General features: G+C 37.1%; 2 protein-coding genes across 7 annotated transcripts in view; one reads left to right on the top strand and one right to left on the bottom strand.

Annotated features, from left to right (window-relative positions):
* Positions 1 to 632: 632 nt before the first annotated feature.
* On the bottom strand, positions 633 to 9743 carry gramd2b (GRAM domain containing 2B). 6 transcript variants are annotated; one of them, XR_014602987.1, is made up of 14 exons: positions 9535 to 9689; positions 8667 to 8786; positions 8157 to 8244; positions 7223 to 7292; positions 7036 to 7139; positions 6051 to 6146; positions 5894 to 5965; positions 5755 to 5814; positions 4907 to 5045; positions 3508 to 3615; positions 3289 to 3414; positions 2870 to 2971; positions 1991 to 2066; positions 633 to 1729 (listed from the first exon to the last, which is right to left on the bottom strand). XR_014602987.1 is itself a non-coding variant. In XM_084086689.1 (14 exons), the coding sequence occupies exons 1-14, from the start codon at positions 9630 to 9632 to the stop codon at positions 1682 to 1684; spliced, it is 1272 nt and encodes a 423-aa protein (XP_083942815.1). In that variant the 5' UTR covers positions 9633 to 9743; the 3' UTR covers positions 633 to 1681. The 6 variants fall into 6 exon arrangements, 4 of the variants coding, with proteins under 4 accessions (XP_083942815.1, XP_083942816.1, XP_083942818.1 ...); XR_014602988.1 differs by having other exon boundaries at positions 4907 to 5021; XM_084086689.1 differs by having other exon boundaries at positions 3324 to 3414; positions 9535 to 9743.
* A 4969-nt stretch (positions 9744 to 14712) lies between these two features.
* The window catches only part of LOC311065856 (polyunsaturated fatty acid 5-lipoxygenase-like), a 16717-nt gene continuing 12999 nt past the window's right edge, over positions 14713 to 18430 (top strand). The window contains exon 1 of the mRNA XM_084086666.1: positions 14713 to 14890. Within this exon, the coding sequence (XP_083942792.1) occupies positions 14741 to 14890 (150 nt within the window). The 5' untranslated portion in view covers positions 14713 to 14740. The remainder of the gene's footprint in view (positions 14891 to 18430) is intronic.

The raw sequence follows: 18430 nt of genomic DNA, 5'->3' as shown, positions 1-18430 counted from the left end.
CTGAAAGAGATCCTTCGCAAACCACCACCCTCAGAGCAACATTGTTTCATGAGAATAAGAAAACCAGGATTCGCCAAAGTCGTGATCTTTGATCACCAGAATTACATATTTAAAAGTTTTTTCCTTGAAAGAAATTCCTTCATGTATTAAAATATCTTGAGTGTAACTCGACACCCTTGCCTCATTTAGTATACGCGGTTCTATGAATATGCAAATTCCCCGCCTCCACTCACTCACTCAGCTCAGAGATCCACTGGTTGACGATCACACGTTGATCTGATTGGTTACAAGGTAGTTTGTGACGTCAGAAACACCAGCGATTTCAAAGCGTGTTTTTGAGACTGTCTTTGGTTCACTGCAGTTTTAAGGAGGAAATACTCAGCAATGGAGTCGACTTATGAATTTACACATGGTTTGTCTTAAAGCATATTAAAAACACCACATAGACACATAAACTACATTAAAATTTTCACCAAAGGGGAACTTTAAAATAATAACAAAGTAAACCAAAATAAACATGAGAAACCCAGGGAGAAGAACTGAGAACCTCAATAAAGGACAACAGCAGACACAGATCATGAGAAACACTGGGGTTTTATACTCAAGGGTGAATGACTGGCAAACAAGACACACCTGGGAACAATCAGGATTTAATCAAGAAAAACTACAAAACATGGCGCAAAACAGGAAATAACATAAAAGTCCACACAAGTCCAGGGGAACACAAGATCATAACAGTAATGCAGACGCTGGTTCTGCTCATATTAGTTTCACATGAATCATCTAGACAGAAGCAACAGGGATTTGTTTCTCTGTGAAAGTCTTCAGATTCTTCAAATGTTGTCGAGTCGTTTATCATCTAAATCACAATCATCACGACAAGCGTTTTAAAACATTCCTGAGCAGTTATTACACCTGATCAGTATGATGTGTGACATCACATCAAAACGTAACATTCATAGCATAGACAAACTTTATTCACTTCAAATTAGAATAATACAGTTTCATTCATCTTTTACTTAAAGATCTAATGAGATTCAGCAAGCGAATTCCCAGCTAACAAGGAACGTTCTGGCAAGGTTATTAACAAACATTCTACCAGTAACGTTAATAGAATGTTTAATAATGTTTGCAAAATGTTACTTATATGTCATTCATGGAACGTTTTCTGAAACATTTTAGTTGGACATTCGTCTAACATGTTTTAAATGTTACTAATTGTTTCAGAACGTTCAGAGAACATTCAAAAGTAACGTTCCCATAATGTTTGAAGAATGATACAATGGAACGTTTATGTTCCTAAAACGTTCACATAACCAAGATATTTTTTAAAAAACGTTTAAAAACTGGGAGTTTGAACATTCAGAAATAACATTTTCGTGGAAACGTTATCAAAACATTCTTAGAACATGTATTTGTCGGCTGGGTTACTGTACAGTCTATTCATACAAAGTATCAAATATTCGTATAATTTTATCTCATACTCTTTTTAATATATACTTCAGTCAAATGTGTGAGATTCCTGTGAGAAAACACTGTCTCAGCTGATGTTTATTTCATGTTTAACTTCATTACTGAGATCAGTTATTCTAATGTTTGCATAAAACAGTAATGAAGATGATTTTTCTTTCACAGTAAGAAACACATTGAAACCCTGACAGTGACTGGCCTTGATCTTCCGTCAGACATCAGACACGCTCTCCATCAGTCTCTGCAGGTTTCTGTGAATCTGGAGAAGTATTATTTTGTTAAGAAGAGCTCATAATCAATAATCACTCATGATCATAATCAAAATGATAAATGATAAAATGGAATTAACATTCGTGTGACCAAGAAAAAAACAAAACAAAAAAATGTAAACAACTGGACTTTAGCAAAACGTTCTTAGAACATGTTGTTGTTAGCTGGGATCATCTAAAACGGTTTTGTGATATTATCGTGAAGAAACACCTCATCTCAGGTTAAGATCTGAGACGTTCATGAGACGAACCTTTTCCAGCTTCAGAAGAGTTGCAGAAAGAACCGAGCAGATCTCAGCGGTGTCTCCAGAGGACAGATATTCATCTCTGGAATCATAACCACACGTACAGCGTTTAGACATATGACAGTCTGAGCATTTCTATTCCAGATCTAATAATGCGCTTAACATTGAGCTAATAATGAAGTGGCTGTAAGCTAACAAAAATATGTTCAAAAACATTTCGCTAACGTTCCCATTAAGTTATGAAAACGTTACTTTTGAATGTTCAAAACGCCCAGATTTTCTCTTGGTTATGCGAAGATTCCATTGTATCATTCTTTAAACATTATGGGAACGTTACTTTTGAATGTTCTCAGAATGTTCTGAAACAAGTAGCAACATTAATGCTCATCTAAAACGTTTCAGAAAATCGCACCATAAATGATGTATAAATAATATTTTTGTGCTAACGTTTTGAGGACGTTATTAAAGACCAGATAACTTTGGACGTTCTGAGAGTGTTCCCTGTTAGCTGGGGCTTGACAAAATAACTCTAATACAATTTAATTTCCGTTTTTTAAAATAGCTCACGCACAGTTTCTCAAACAATGGCTCCTATTCTCTAAACTCTACACATAAAGCCACAAAACATGAGGAAAATGAGTGTGCCATTTATTTTCTACATGGAACATAAGAGCTGTTAGTTCTGAATACAGTGTCTACTGTAAAGAACTGGGGGAGTTTTGCAAAAATTAGTTTTAGAAATGCAACTTTAGTGTAAAGCATATAATGTGCTGGCAGTTTTGCAGACTTAGCCTGAAGATTATGAGTGAATGAACTTTTGGTGTGTAAGCAATTTTTAAAAACTGCTATGATGAATGAAAGCCATTAAATCATTTTCATCTTTACCTTTTATGGGGAAACTCCATCGACACAAGAGATGTCAGACGTTCCTCAAGAGACACGATCTTAAAGGCCATGTAACAGGAGGACAACAGCAGGACACAAACCCTGAGAGATGAAGAGCAGATGAAGCTCAGAGGCTGGACTGATGAATACACACTGAGATGATCAGACTCACAGAGAGAGAATACACACACTGAGATGATCAGACTCACAGAGAGAGAACACACACTGAGATGATCAGACTCACAGAGAGAGAATACACACTGAGATGATCAGACTCACGGAGAGAGAACACACACTGAGATGATCAGACTCACAGAGAGAGAACACACACTGAGATGATCAGACTCACAGAGAGAGAACACACACTGAGATGATCAGACTCACAGAGAGAGAACACACACTGAGATGATCAGACTCACAGAGAGAGAACACACACTGAGATGATCAGACTCACAGAGAGAGATAGATCAACACCAGAGTGTTCAGAGAGAGAGACACCGGCCTCAGAGTCTTCATCAACTCCAGCTCTACCGGCCCTGAAGATCCTGAAACACACGACAGAAATCACTGAGACTCAAGACCTGTGTGTGTGTGTGTGTGTGTGTGTGTGTGTGTGTGTGTGTGTGTGTGTGTTTTACCAGCGTATGGTAAGTTCGTTTTAGGTTCAATTTCCTGTTGCGGATGAGAATCCAGTTCACCGTCTCGTTTAGTCCCTTCAATAAAAGCTTGGGATAGTTTCGGAAATTCTGTGAGAGAATCACACAGAGACGTTTGTAAAAAAGTATTTTTTTACATATAATTGTAAAAAATTAAGTGCACTTTATTAAGTATTAAGTGCACTTAATTATATTGAATAGTGTTCTTTAAATCTTAAAAGTATATTTTTTAAAAACTGTCATACTGTAAATACTGTAAAAGGCTTAAAGAGTATGTTTCTAAACAAAAAAAGTGCAGTTTTTAAAATGTCAAATTTTAGTAAAGTTTATAAAGTTTTACTGTAAAGTATATTTCAAATCATTATGTTTTATAATCTTTTGACATGCTTTAAAGAAGTGCACTTATTTTGATGTGTTGACTAACATACTAAAGTACATTTCAAAGACAATAGAAGTAATTATGAAATGACAAAGATGAACTTATGTTCTACTGACTGCACTGAATATACATTTAAATACATTTTCATTTAACTGTAAATAACATGTAATTAAGTGTCTGAAAACATTGCATTTAGTTCGCACATAAGTATAGAATTTCTTAAATAAAATGTACTTCTCTTTCATAAGCGATGTGAATAAAGAGACAATAACAGCAGACATCAGGGCTCTCATTTATAAAACTGTGTGTAGGATCGTCACTAAAAGTGTACATGTGGCCGAAAGCCAAAAATGGCGTATAAAAGCGTGTGAAATAATATAAAATACATTTCAGAGAAAGTTTTTTCTCAATCTTTTCCACCGGCCAAACAGTATTTTTAATTGCTTTATATTTTTAATGGAAACAGATTGTGCATTATTGATCATCATTTGCGTGAACATATTTCCTCAGAGCACGAGTTCTGCTGTTATCATGCGCTTAGCAAACATTAACACACAGCATTCCTCAGGAAAAGTGTTCAAAAGCAGCGCATCCACTACAAAATATTATATTTATTAGAATATAAAAAATGTTGTTTCATGTAATTTAAGTTCTTAACTCCATTAATGAGAATGGCATATTCAATCTAAACGTGTCTATCAGATGTAAAACATTGTTGAAATCATTCTTTTATGTATTTAAACTGTTATTGTGAACATGCACTGTATTTATGATTAGGACTCATAATGAAGATTAAAAGTGTTTTTCCTTCATCAGTCCCTCAGATCATCATCGGTGTTCGTACACATGGCTCAGAGTCACTCACAGATGCACATTCTCCCGTCAAGTTTGTTTTACTAAATCACCACTCATGCGTGTGAAGTGTGTACGGCTCTTTCAGGGCCTGTTTTGTGCGTCACAGCGGTTATAAATGAGGCCGTTGAGCGTCACTGAAATACTCACTCTGTGTTTTCACGAATGCCGGTGACTCGGGACAGTCGGAGCTGCTGCTGTCGTCCACAAGCTGAGCCGTCGGTCCGACCGGAGCGTCAACATCCGACAGATCCGCAGGGAAATCCTGCGCACAGACATCAAGCAGCGCCTGAATATCCCGGAGGAAAACGGATGGATGAAGGAATGAACTGAAGGGCCCTATTTTAACGATCTAAGCTCATGGTATAAAGGGCACATAGGGCGTTCAAATCCACTTTTGCTAGTTGGACAAATGGTCGGCGCTCCCGGCGCTGGTCTAAAAGTGTCATCTCTATTCTCTTAATGAGTAAGAGAGGCAAGAATGAGTATGGTCACCCTACTTTAACAGAGTTAGGGATTTTGGACCAGGTGTATGATAGGGTATAATTTGTAGAGTAAGACTACTTGCCTGCGCACATTTATATTCAAATGCGCATATCTATAGACTAAACACGTAATACGCATGTGCGTCAGCGTTTCACAGATTCACATTTTTGAAGTTTGCGCAGAGATATTTCAAAATTATTCAACGCTTGCACCTTGGATCCTGTTTCAAGGTTTGCGTTCTCGAGCTCCAAACACTGTTGTGTGTAAATGAACACATTAAGGGTTTTCTGTGAGAACGGTGTGTGTTAGCGGCCCCTAAGTTAATAACTAATCTTTACAACGGAAGTGAATCAATCAAAACTAACTTTATCTGGACAATAACTTTATTCTAGATCTGCTGTAAAGCCTGAACAATCTCTGTTACTGTAATCTCCTGTTATCACTGTAAAGCTGCTGTGAAACGCTCTGTGTTGTGAAAGCGCTGTATAAATGAAGGGCCCGAAAGGTCTTACCGTGGGCAGAGACGCCGGATCTGCTCTCAGGATGTTCTGACTGATTCCAGGACTCTTCTCCTGCAGACGGGCCACATTTATTCATCAGAGACTATACGATTCAGCTGAACTCAATTAAATGTGTGACTGAAGAACTTACAACCAGCTGAGGGCACACGGACATCAAAACTTTGTAAGTCGTGTCTCGAGACAGAAACGAAACAAACACATGCTGGAAAAATCACAATAACAGTGATTACTGTAGTAAAACCGCCACAATCACCAGCAGATTCACATGAACGCCAAACCTCTTTTACCCGCTCATGTGCCGAAGAAATAACCAGTGCGTTCGGCACCAAGATGGCCGTCTTCGTTTTCTTGATGACCGTCACTGAAGCCACTGGAATTGCAATCTGAAGGAAAAAACAATATGATGAAAAACAGCTAATAAAAATATGCTTTAAGAACATTTTGCTGACGTTCCCATTAAATTATAAAAACTTTATTATTAACATCAAAAAATAATAATTCTTGGTTATGTGAACGTTAAGGAAACATTACATTGTATCATTCTTCAAACATTATGGGAGTGTTACTTTTGAATGTTCTCTGCAACAAGTAACATTTAATAAAATGTTAGAGGAACATCCAACTGAAATGTTTCAGAAAGAAAACCTTCCAACAATGTAAAAATAATGCTTTTTTTGTTTATCAAAGACCTTTAAGCAAACTCTCTATCAACGTCACTAGAAGAACGTTTGTTCATAACTTTGAGAGAATCTTGCCACGTTCTGAGAACATCCCGTGTTCGCTGAGATTTAATATAAAACACACTACAGTTCAAAAGTTTGGGGTCAGTAAAAATAAATTAATACTTTTATTCATCAAGGACACGTTATCAAAAGTGACAGTAAAGACATTTATAATGTTGCAAAATATTCTATTTCAAATAAACGCTGTTCTTCTGAACTCTCTATTCATCAAAAAATCCTGAAAAATCCTGTTTTCAGCACTGATAATAATCATAAATGTTTCTTGAGCATCAAATCATCATATTAGAGTGATTTCTGAAGGATCATGTGACACTGAAGACTGGAGTAATGATGCTGAAAATTCAGCTTTGATCACAGGAATAAATTACACTTTACTATATATTCACATAGAAAACACATTAGAATAATATTTTATTATTTTTACTGTATTTTTGATCAAATAAATGCAGCTTTGGTGAGCAGAAGAGACTCTTTCAGAATCTTACTGACCTCAAACTTCTGAACGCTATAGTGTAGGTTCAGGTTTTACCTTAGTGTCTTTTCCGAACACTTTGGAATGGAAACAGATCCAGTTGTCGGACACGAACAGTCTGCCCTGGTACAGTATGTCCTTCTGCAGGGCGCATGTGTAACCTGGAATAAACCAATCAAAGCTTCGCTGTGTGTTCATTAAAAGTGAAATAATCATTGTCAAACATCAAACTGAGGATACGTACTCTGTCTCAGATGTTCATCTTCACTTATGTCTTTAAAAACTTTGTGGTACTGGGAATTAGTGCGCAGAGACTGAAACACAACACAAACGATTCAGTCGGGATCTGTACAGAACTCTAGGGTTCTTGACTCAGTTTTAAAGAACCATCTATGCCAAAAAGCCTCTATATAAGGAGAAATGTCACATAATATATTCATGTTTAACAGGTTATTTTAATATTTTTCCTGTGATGAAGTGTTTATGAGCTGCTTAATTCATAAAATTAAATGAAAAACAAAAATGTATATAAACAAAATTAAATAATCAAAACTAAATCCATAAAATGATCCCATGATGGAATGTATAATGTGTCCCTGGATCACGTCACCAGTCTCGAGTCGCACGGGGATATTAATGCCAACAATACCTTGTATGAGTCAAAATTATCGATTTTTCTTTTATGCCAAAAATCATTAGGATATTAAGTAAAGATCATGTTCCATGAAGATATTTTGTAAATTTCCTACTGTAAATATATAAAACATTTATTTTTGTGATTGAATGCATCACAATCGCCAACATAAATGCACAACTTTAAAGGAGATTTTCTCAATGTTTTGATTTTTTTGCAGATTTTCAAATATTGTCCTATCCTAACAAACCATGCATCAATGGAAAGATTATTTATTCAGCTTTTTCATGATGTATAAATCTAAATCTAAATCTAAAGACAGCTCTCCTGTCCTCCTGTTGAGGGAAATAAAGTGAGGAGGTGTGTGTGTGTGTGTGTGTGTGTTGTGTTCGCTGTGTAAACATGATGCTGATTTTAGTTCTAGACTACATGCATTAACTCGTCTCACTTGCACGCAAACATTCAGTATTCCTCAAAATGAATAAAAACAGTAAAATGCAATCTCAGAATCAACAGAGGAGAAACACTGAGAGCGCAGACGCACATGACAGGACTGCGGTTTTCTGCGTTCACACTTGGATTCAGAGTCACTCTGGACTTGCAGAAGAAGTGAAGGATCAAGTGTTTTGGATCTGAATCAAGAGAAGCACAGACACATCTGGAGTGAAGCTGCTGTGTGAACGCATTAGACTGATTAAAACCATATTTACTCTGAAAAAAAAGTTTTCCAGCACAAATATCGAAACATTCTTAAATCAAGATACTGGAGAATCAAAATGACTGAAGATATTAAGTCTTGCTTGATGATTTTTTTTTTTAAATGACGTGAAAAATAATCTGAGTCAGAAAAATAATCTTAATTCAAAGTGAAAACAAGAATATATTTTCTTACACCATTTGTTCTTGTTTTAAACATAAATTCACTTAATTTTGATGCATTTTTCATTAGAAAAGACTTAATATCTTCAGTCATTTTGCTTCTTCTCCAGTAAATATCTCTTGATTTAAGAATGTTTCTATATTTGTGCTGGAGAACGAGAAGAGCATCTCTAACCTGACGAGGGTTGGTTTTCTTCTTCTGGCAGAGACGTCGGCTTCAGCGTCCAGCGAGATCAGAGCCTCAGGCCTCGTCATTCTGGGTCCGTCCTCCTCGTCTCCGTTTTCAGCATTCTGACTGTGAAACCATACACATACAGAAACATACATGCATTCGGTCAAACATCAGGTGAAGTAAATAAACAGCAGCACAACAGAACTGACAAACATCTGGTGTTACCGTAGACAGTTCAGCTCGCAGAGATCCTCAAGCTTTAAACATCTTCTAGAAAGATCTCACTATAGCACTCATATCCATTTCTGGAGTTGATTCAGCCAGAATGTTTTACTAGAGAAACCCGTGCTCTCGTGTCCACTGCACGTACGTCACGCGTTATTTAACCCGAGCCGTCTCTTCTCGTTACACCAGAACATTCAGGCTGAGGTTTAGTGTTACTGAAATAAGAGTCTTTCAGCCAAACTCAGTCTGATGGAGTGAAGCTCAGCTCTCTCTGCCGAGTGCTGAAGACGAACCACCAATGCCAGTAAATAAACTTTATCTGTGAGAGTGTCAGTGTGTGTTTAGAGATCTGTGTGTTTTAATCCTCAGCTTTACTGAGTGATTCTTCTGTTCAGTTCACCATCATGTTTAGTGTTTGCCAATACAGACACAAGACAAAGTCCTTCTGCTCACATAAGGTCAACAAACTCTGTGCTCTGTTCCATAATCCACGACATTTCACAATAATAGCCAATATGAACATTTAAAACTGAATTTGGATGCATAACACACAAAACGACATCATGCATCATTCCTGAGTAATATACTGATCATGCATTTCGCATTAGTGTGTAAACACACTGATTAAAGAGAGAGATGATCGTACCGTGGCGACACACACTCGCTGGTCTGCAGATGTGGAGGACCGGAGCACATCGGCCGACACGCATCGCTCCTGCTCCTCCAGTCCTCCTGTTTCTCCATCAGGATCAGAGCTTCTGCAGCCGGACGAGCTTCTGACCCACACACACACACACACACACACACTGATGGAGTTAATCAGTAATCCACGCTCGTGCTGACTAATGCACATGTACAGCTCAACACAAACACACTGTGGGGAAAAGATGATTTGGGGGGAAAGGGACTATAAATGTAAAAAGCTATAAAGTCAAATACCATGGTATTTTAATCAATCGTTTGGAAAAGCTAAAGGTCTTAAATGTGTGTTAATTTGGTTTAAACATATATTAAAGGGAGAGATTTGTATGTTAAACTTGGAGAGCATGTGTCTGAGAAACGTGAAACACTGGCTCAGTCCTTTATTGTTTTAGTAATAGTAATAACTTTCTGAAGTTAAACGAGGATAAGACTGACATTCTAGTTAGCACTAAAACTAAAGGAGAAATGTTGCTCCAGAATCTGGTTAAATTGAAGTCTTGGTGTTATTTTAGACTCCCATATTAACAAGGTGGCAAAATCTTCATTTTTTCACCTAGGAAACTAAAATTCGACCTTTTTTAACCCAGAAAGCTGCAGAAAAAACAAACCAAGCTCTTATCTCATGTAGACTTGACTACTGTAATGCACTTTTTACTGTCGCCCACAAAAATCAGTTAATAGACTTCAGTTTATCCAAACTTCATATCACATCACAAGCTCGTAATGGACTATATTGCCATTTCTCTCGTTAATTATATCCCATCAAGACCCGTAAGTTCATCTAATAATGCAGGTTTATTGGAGGTTCCCGAAAGAAAATCGGTGATCCGGCCTCTGCAACTTATGCACCATAACTAGGAATACATCAGATATTATGATATATCTTAGTATCTTTAAAAGAAAGTTACTCTGGCATTTAATTAGTTACTCCGAATTGTGCTTATAATAAATTGTCTCCTATATGTTTTACCATTTTCTATTAGATGTGTTGTTGCTGATTACTTGTACTTTTATGATTATCATTAATGTGTTTTAGTATTTCATCCTGTTTGTGTTGCATTTAATGTTTTTTATCTCTTATATTTGATGCACATGTTTTTATTGAATGTGATGTCACTGTTGATATTTGACTGTATCATTTTTTATGTAAAGCACTTTGAACTGCATTTTCTGCCTGAAAAGTGCTATCTAAATAAAGTTTAATATTGTTATTATTATATCTATATGTAAATATGCCAAAAGTTTGAACATATCTAATCATTCTGTATTATGTCTATTTTGCTTATGGTACATATTTAGTGTAAAGTGAAAACTCTAAAATAACACAAATGGAAGTCTGGGAATGTGTGCTGAATTTCCTTTAACTTACATGAACAGATTTTTTTTAATCTAAAACAAGAATTTGTGTTTGCCTGTGCTGTAAAACTATTTTTTATGCATTTAAGCACCCTGTAGATTAAATGGGTTTTAGTATTAACCCTCTGAGGTCGACAAACGCGCCGACGCGTTTTGCCGGATTTTCTCCACATTGTAGCACTATAAACTTAAATTACTCCATCATTTATGGTCATACAGAAAAAAGAAATATAAAAAAAGAATCTGTGATATTTCTCCTTTTGTATGTGTCCACTTACAATCAAATCAAAACATTGTGCTTTTGTAAAATAAAGAAAATAAACAGGGTGTGCTTTCTGCCTCTCCGTCGCGGTGAACTTTTTTTTCTTGAGCACGTCTATAAACTGAAACAAAACTAAGCGAATACTTGTCACACATTTATGAGCCATATACCTTTATAAACATTTAAGTGTGTACTTTTAAATGATCGGATTCAAAACGAAAACAAATATTCTCTGTTTAAGTAATTTGTATAAAACCAACAAGATGTCCAGCTTCTCAAACGCTTGCTCATTACAGTTAATTTGGCCACGCCTACTCGCGCAAAAGATATTCACATGCAAATCTCCACATGGAACGCGAACGCGCTCGTTACCTCAACAACAAAACACTTCACTTCACTTTTCGTCGAGTTTGAAAGACGTGCCTGAGCTTACATTGGATTTAGGCTACCTCAGAAGAAGAAGAACGCGATTTGAAGACAAGAAAGATAAGGTAAGAAATTCTTACATAGCCTAGTTTGTTATTGTTGCATAAATGTCACGTTGCAGCTGAACTGTTGCTAGATATATGGGGAATATTATAATATTTAGACCCGTGTTTACTGTGTTTGTGGATATCTGCTCAAACATAGATATGTTTATGGTAACCATAATGTTTTATATTTGAGAGTGATCGCGTTTGAATGTATCATATTTTGCAAGCGATCGCGTTTGAATGTATCATATTTTGCAAGCGATCGCGTTTGAATGTATCATATTTTGCAAGCGATCGCGTTTGAATGTATCATATGTGTTTACTGTGTTTGTGGATATCTGCTCAAACATAGATATGTTTATGGTAACCATAATGTTTTATATTTGAGAGTGATCGCGTTTGAATGTATCATATTTTGCAAGCGATCGCGTTTGAATGTATCATATTTTGCAAGCGATCGCGTTTGAATGTATCATATTTTGGATGAAAGCAAAACGCACCAAACGGCTTCATGTTTTTATTATTATCTCATTTCATATCATCATAACGGATGGAAACATTTGAAGTAACATGATAATCAATATATTTTTCTCTAGCTTCTTTTGGAAGATTTATAGGCTGCTATAGGTTATTTATTGTTATTATTATTTTATCCGCACTGCGCATATACCTTATGCCTACAAGGCACAACAAACCTGGTGTTCATTATATTATATATCGTTGGAAACGTGTGTGTGTGTGTATTCTGTGAATTTTAAAAAGGAATTTTAAAAAGCAATTTTAACCAGAAAAATCTAATATTTATTTCCAAAATCGTGCAGGCCTTTCTCTTGATATCAGTATGTTCACTTTTTTTTTTTTCAGGTCCCAGATGCCACTGAGGACTTCAACATTCACATGAGTCTCAGTACGTGAACATGGTAAAGTGAAAATCTTGGAAATGAAAGGTATGTACAATGTTTTTAGGAATGGCACAAAGGTCTCTGTCTTTGAAGTGCTTTTTTGGCATTTGTTGTGTATCTTTGGATTATGTTGTGTTGTAAATAAATCCAAACAATTTAAAAGCCATTATTTTTTAAATCTCCTCATTTACAGTATTGTGCAAGGTTGCTCAGAATGATAGGGGCCTGATAGCTCCTAATAGGGCCGTTAGGGGAGGTTCTTTGTCTTTCTCAGGTGAGAAAAGCTTACATATTAATGAGCTCTCGCATAAGGCTTTTTCACACAAAACACGTCGTAAAATTTTTAAATCAATATATTGTCTTATCTGAACGAGCAGTCAGGGTGATTTTCACATAGTTTTGCAGCAAATATTCTAGGCTACGTCATACAATTTTCAAAAGTCTTGTGAAGAAATAATCAGTATGGGTTTCATGGCCTTATTTCAGTGAGAATTTTTTTTTGTATTTTCAAAAACCACGCATAAATGTCATTATCTCAAAACTACAAACTTTTACATACATGCTGCTGATATATTATTGTAGCAGAGTTTGTGCTGAATACAGTGTAATTAGACTTTAGCCATGAAAATGTCACAAGTAACAGAAATAACCAGAAATGTCAGAGCATGTCAGAACACCTCCAGGGCCCAGAAAACAGCTCAGACCTCAGAGGGTTGAAATGAAAATGAAATTCAGTCTGCGTGTCCAAACTCTGTTGTTCTGCATTATGTTGTAATTACCGCTTCTCTCCACTAAGTGTCGCGCTTTTGCAGGAAAATGTTGTTGCTATAAGTAGTTCACCTACTTATACTACACCCTACCATACTACACAGTATGCACTTGATATCTGATACTTGATACTTTTGAGTGTGTAGTAGTAGCAGAAAAGTAGACAAGCTTTGGGACATACAGCTTTGTCATAAAATAGCGTCTTTAAAGGTTGCTCTCTGTATAGTTACAAGCATCCTGACACAACAAACTGGCATGTCAATCATCTTGTCACACTTAAAAATCCTTCACATTTCATGTCATTTAATTTCCTACCGTATCTGAGAGAAATGCAGTAGCACTTTTATCTTTGATTCTCCTCATATTAATGCATTGTAAAAGTTCACATTGTTGTAGCAGATGAAATATAACATGGATAACATTAAAAGTTTCAGTAAATTAAATTTTTCTCATTTGCAGTAGTGTTTAATTTTTACACTTCTGTTCGTACAATTTAGTTTAATCCAAATTTTACTTTTGTATTAAACACATTCATGCTTTTCTGTGATTTTTTGTTATTTTTCTTATATTTACTAAATAAACAAGAAGTTCAGAACAATCACGCTAGGATAGATTTAAAAACTTGATACGTTTATAGTTTATTCAGTTATTGCATTCAACGAATGAGAACAATTAGTAAAAGACACAGTTTTAAAGCATTGTGAGGTACAAAGGAAAAGCACAACGAAATGAAATCAATGTTGAGATTTGCTGTGATTTATTAACGTTACACAAAGTGAATGCCTGCAATCATTCAGGAAAGCGACAACTGCGCAAAACGAGCTAATTAATACATTCTATATATATTAACGGTTACGAAACTATAAACAATTGTATACAGTAAAAAAATATTTTCATAATTTGTCATCACAACTTTTTTAATCTTTTGTCAAATCAACTAATGTGGTTCAGATAACATAGGCCTACTATTTTGAGTTTCTATTTTTTTAAACAATCTCCTTCATTGTATTAATTCAAAATAAATATTTTAATGAACTAAAAACTGTTTTAGGCAACCAGGTAACTTACTTTTTTAAGTTAAACCAACTTTTTTATTTATTTATTACAGTTTATGCATTGATAACTACAGTAAATGTACCTTTTTTATATATAATCCATTAATCCTGCTGTGATAAGGAGCTTGATTCTCAGTTCCGCGCGTGAATACTCATGTAACTCCACCCACTGAAACAAGAAAATCTCGTAACACCTGCATCTCTTGATAAAGACCACAAGTAGCCTAACATCACAAGTTAGACTGATAGACCACACCCGAATCAGAAACTGAATTTAACTTTAAAAAGCCTCAGGTGTGAGAGTCAGTTGCACTTGTCTTCCCATCCGAGCACAATGTTGACGTACACAGTCTCTGTCAGCACTGGGAAGCAGGAGTTCGCTGGGACTTTTGATCATGTTCACCTGACGCTGATCGGCACGGAGGGATGCAGTGACCAGACTCTGCTGGACAAATCCTTCTTTGAAAGTTTTGCAAGAGGAACGGTAAGATCAGTTTTTTCTTGATGCGCGTATGTTATTAAATATAACATAAAAAAATAGTTTCACTTATCAGATCATTAAATCCTTTTTTGTTTCCTCACAAAAAGTGAGAAATCACAGTGACTGTTTAAAGTTTCTTCAAACTGCATTTCTGTAACCCTACTTTTCCTTACCAAAGTTTCCAAGTAGTTCTTCATTTGCCCAGTTTATGCAATATAAAGCACTCTGACAGATCATCTAATTTAACATGTGTTTGAAAATGTATGGAAGCTTGTTTCCGCCAATGTATAACAATGAAAAAGATAATTGTGACTTTATCTTGCAATTCTCTTTTTTTTTTTTTTTAGAATTGCGTGATATAGTAAGAAAAGTCAGAAATGCATGATATTAACTCACAATTATTATTACATATTACAAATGATTATTAGGGCCCAAGCCCTGAAAGGGCGAAGGCCCTATTGTTTTCGTAAGGATTATTAGGGCCCAAGCCCTGAAAGGGCGAAGGCCCTATTGTTTTCGTAAGGATTATTAGGGCCCAAGCCCTGAAAGGGCGAAGGCCCTATTGTTTTCGTAAGGATTATTAGGGCCCAAGCCCTGAAAGGGCGAAGGCCCTATTGTTTTCGTAAGGATTATTAGGGCCCAAGCCCTGAAAGGGCGAAGGCCCTATTGTTTTCGTAAGGATTATTAGGGCCCAAGCCCTGAAAGGGCGAAGGCCCTGTTGTTTTCGTAAGGATTATTTATTAGAGCCCAAGCCCTGAAAGGGCGAAGGCCCTATTGTTTTCGTAAGGATTATTATTAGGGCCCAAGCCCTGAAAGGGCGAAGGCCCTATTGTTTTCGTAAGGATTATTAGGGCCCAAGCCCTGAAAGGGCGAAGGCCCTGTTGTTTTCGTAAGGATTATTTATTAGAGCCCAAGCCCTGAAAGGGCGAAGGCCCTATTGTTTTCGTAAGGATTATTATTAGGGCCCAAGCCCTGAAAGGGCGAAGGCCCTATTGTTTTCGTAAGGATTTATTTATTTATTTATTTTTATTTTTTTTCTTCATTATTTTTTTTTTTGCCTTTTTGCCACTTTTGGGGCCCTTAACATGCTCAAAAACTCTTGAAACTTTGCACACAGGTCAGAACCTGCGGCCATCAGGGCCGGACTGAAGCTGGTACCCGGGCGTGGCAGGGGGGCTCGACAGCGCCCCCTGGAATGGGGTCCGAAATCTTGGTCCATATATCAAACACGCTTGCATGTAATAATATGAAACTCAATACACATATAGATCTCATCGGGCCGAACAACTTTCGTGCTCTAAGTTTTACGCCAGCCCAACAGGAAGTCTGTTATTATACGTTGTTTGGAAAACGCATACAATGGAATGTGAAATACTCCTCCAAGGGAATTCATCCGATCGCCGCCAAACTCGGTGTGAATGAAGTAAAGACATTGAGGATGAATTCTTGTGAACAGATTTTTGATATCTCGAACGGTTTGGCCGTGGCGAGGAAACGAATTTATGGCGAATAATGGGACACAGGAAGTGTGTTATAACTTCTGCATACATTATCTGATCTTGCTGAAACTTCAGCAGTGTGTTCGTTGTAAGAGGCCGATCACATGGATGTGACCTTTGTGAGTCAAAGTTATAGCGCCACCAACTGGCAACAGGAAGTGTGTCACTTTCAAAATGCTTTGAAATCACTTTCTTATTTTTACCCGATTTGCTTAAAACTTTATGTGTATAATGTAGACACACGGCAGATGTAGACCTGTGAAAGGATTATTGATATCTTAGATACTGTTGCCGTGGCAACGCATCAAACTTTAATATTCTTTTCGGATGCTTTTGAGACTCTTCACATGCTTGAAAATGTATGAATCTCGACAGACACATCACATTTATTATACAGTAGACATGTGCAAAGTTTCAGAAATGGGCGTGGTGGAATGGCTCAGTAGCGCCACCTTTAGTCAAAAATGGGGGCTTAGTTTTTCCTAGAATCACAAAACTTGGTAGGTGTATTGTTCTCATCAAGCAGGACACCTTTCTAATTTACAGTCATTACCTCAGACCCACAGGAAGTCAGATATTTTGGTTTGAATGTGGATTTTCTGGAGAATTTTCTCTCTCTCTCTGTGTGTCTGTGTGTGTGTGTGGGGGGGGGGGGGATTTGTCTATTCCATTTAATCTTTTTTCTTCAAGGTTTCAGGGGCTTTTGGGGCCCTTAACGTGCTCAAAAACTCTTGAAACTTTGTTCTATATATATATATATAGCTGCGAGCAGCGATGGAGGGCCCAAGCCGGTGATACCGCCACCTCGGTGGCTTTAGTGTAACTAAAGGCACCAGGGTGGCGGTGCCACCGGCTTGGGCCCGCAATCGCTGCTCGCAGCTATATATATTTTTTTTTCATTTTTTTTTTATTTTACTTTTTGCCACTTTTGGGGCCCTTAACATGCTCAAAAACTCTTGAAACTTTGCACACAGGTCAGAACCCGCGGCCATCAGGGCCGGACTGAAGCTGGTACCAGGGCGTGGCAGGGGGGCTCGACAGCGCCCCCTGGAATGGGGTCCGAAATCTTGGTCCATATATCAAACACGTTTGCATGTAATAATATGAAACTCAGTACACATATAGATCTCATCGGACCGAACAACTTTCATGCTCTAAGTTTTACAAAAGCCCAACAGGAAGTCGTTTATTATACGTTGTTTGGAAAACGCATACAATGGAATGTGAAATACTCCTCCTAGGGAATTCATCCGATCACCACCAAACTCGGTGTGAATGAAGTCAAGACATTGAGGATGAATTCTTGCGAACAGATTTTTGATATCTCGAACGGTTTGGCCGTGGCAAGGAAACGAATTTATGGCGAATAATGGGACACAGGAAGTGTGTTATAACTTCTGCATACATTATCTGATCTTGCTGAAACTTCAGCAGTGTGTTCGATGTAAGAGGCCGATCACATGGATGGGACATTTGTGAGTCAAAGTTATAGCGCCACCAACTGGCAACAGGAAGTGTGTCACTTTCAAAATGCTTTGAAATCACTCTCTTATTTTTACCCGATTTGCTTAAAACTTTATGTGTATAATGTAGACACACGGCAGATGTAGACCTGTGAAAGGATTATTGATATCTTAGATACTGTTGCCGTGGCAACGCATCAAACTTCAATATTCTTTTCGGATGCTTTTGAGACTCTTCACATGCTTGAAAATGCATGAAACTCGACAGACACATCACATTTATTATCCAGTAGACATGTGCAAAGTTTCAGAAACGGGCGTGGTGGAATGGCTCAGTAGTGCCACCTTTAGTCAAAAATGGGGGCTTAGTTTTTCCTAGAATCACAAAAATCGGTATGTATATTGTTCTCATCGAGCCGGACAACTTTCTAATTGACAGTTATTAGCTGCAACCAACAGGAAGTCAGATATTTAGGTTTGAATGTGATTTTTTTTTTTTGGAGAATTCTCTCTCTCTCTCTCTCTCTCTCTCTCTCTCTGTGTGTGTGTGTGTGTGTGTGTGGGGTGTGGTGTGTGGGGTG

This window comes from Abramis brama (assembly GCF_963993115.1).
Source record: "Abramis brama genome assembly, chromosome: 16".
Classification (NCBI taxonomy): Eukaryota; Metazoa; Chordata; class Actinopteri; order Cypriniformes; family Leuciscidae; genus Abramis; species Abramis brama.
Note: the sequence above shows the minus strand (reverse complement) of the source record. Positions and strands in the feature narration are given on the sequence as shown.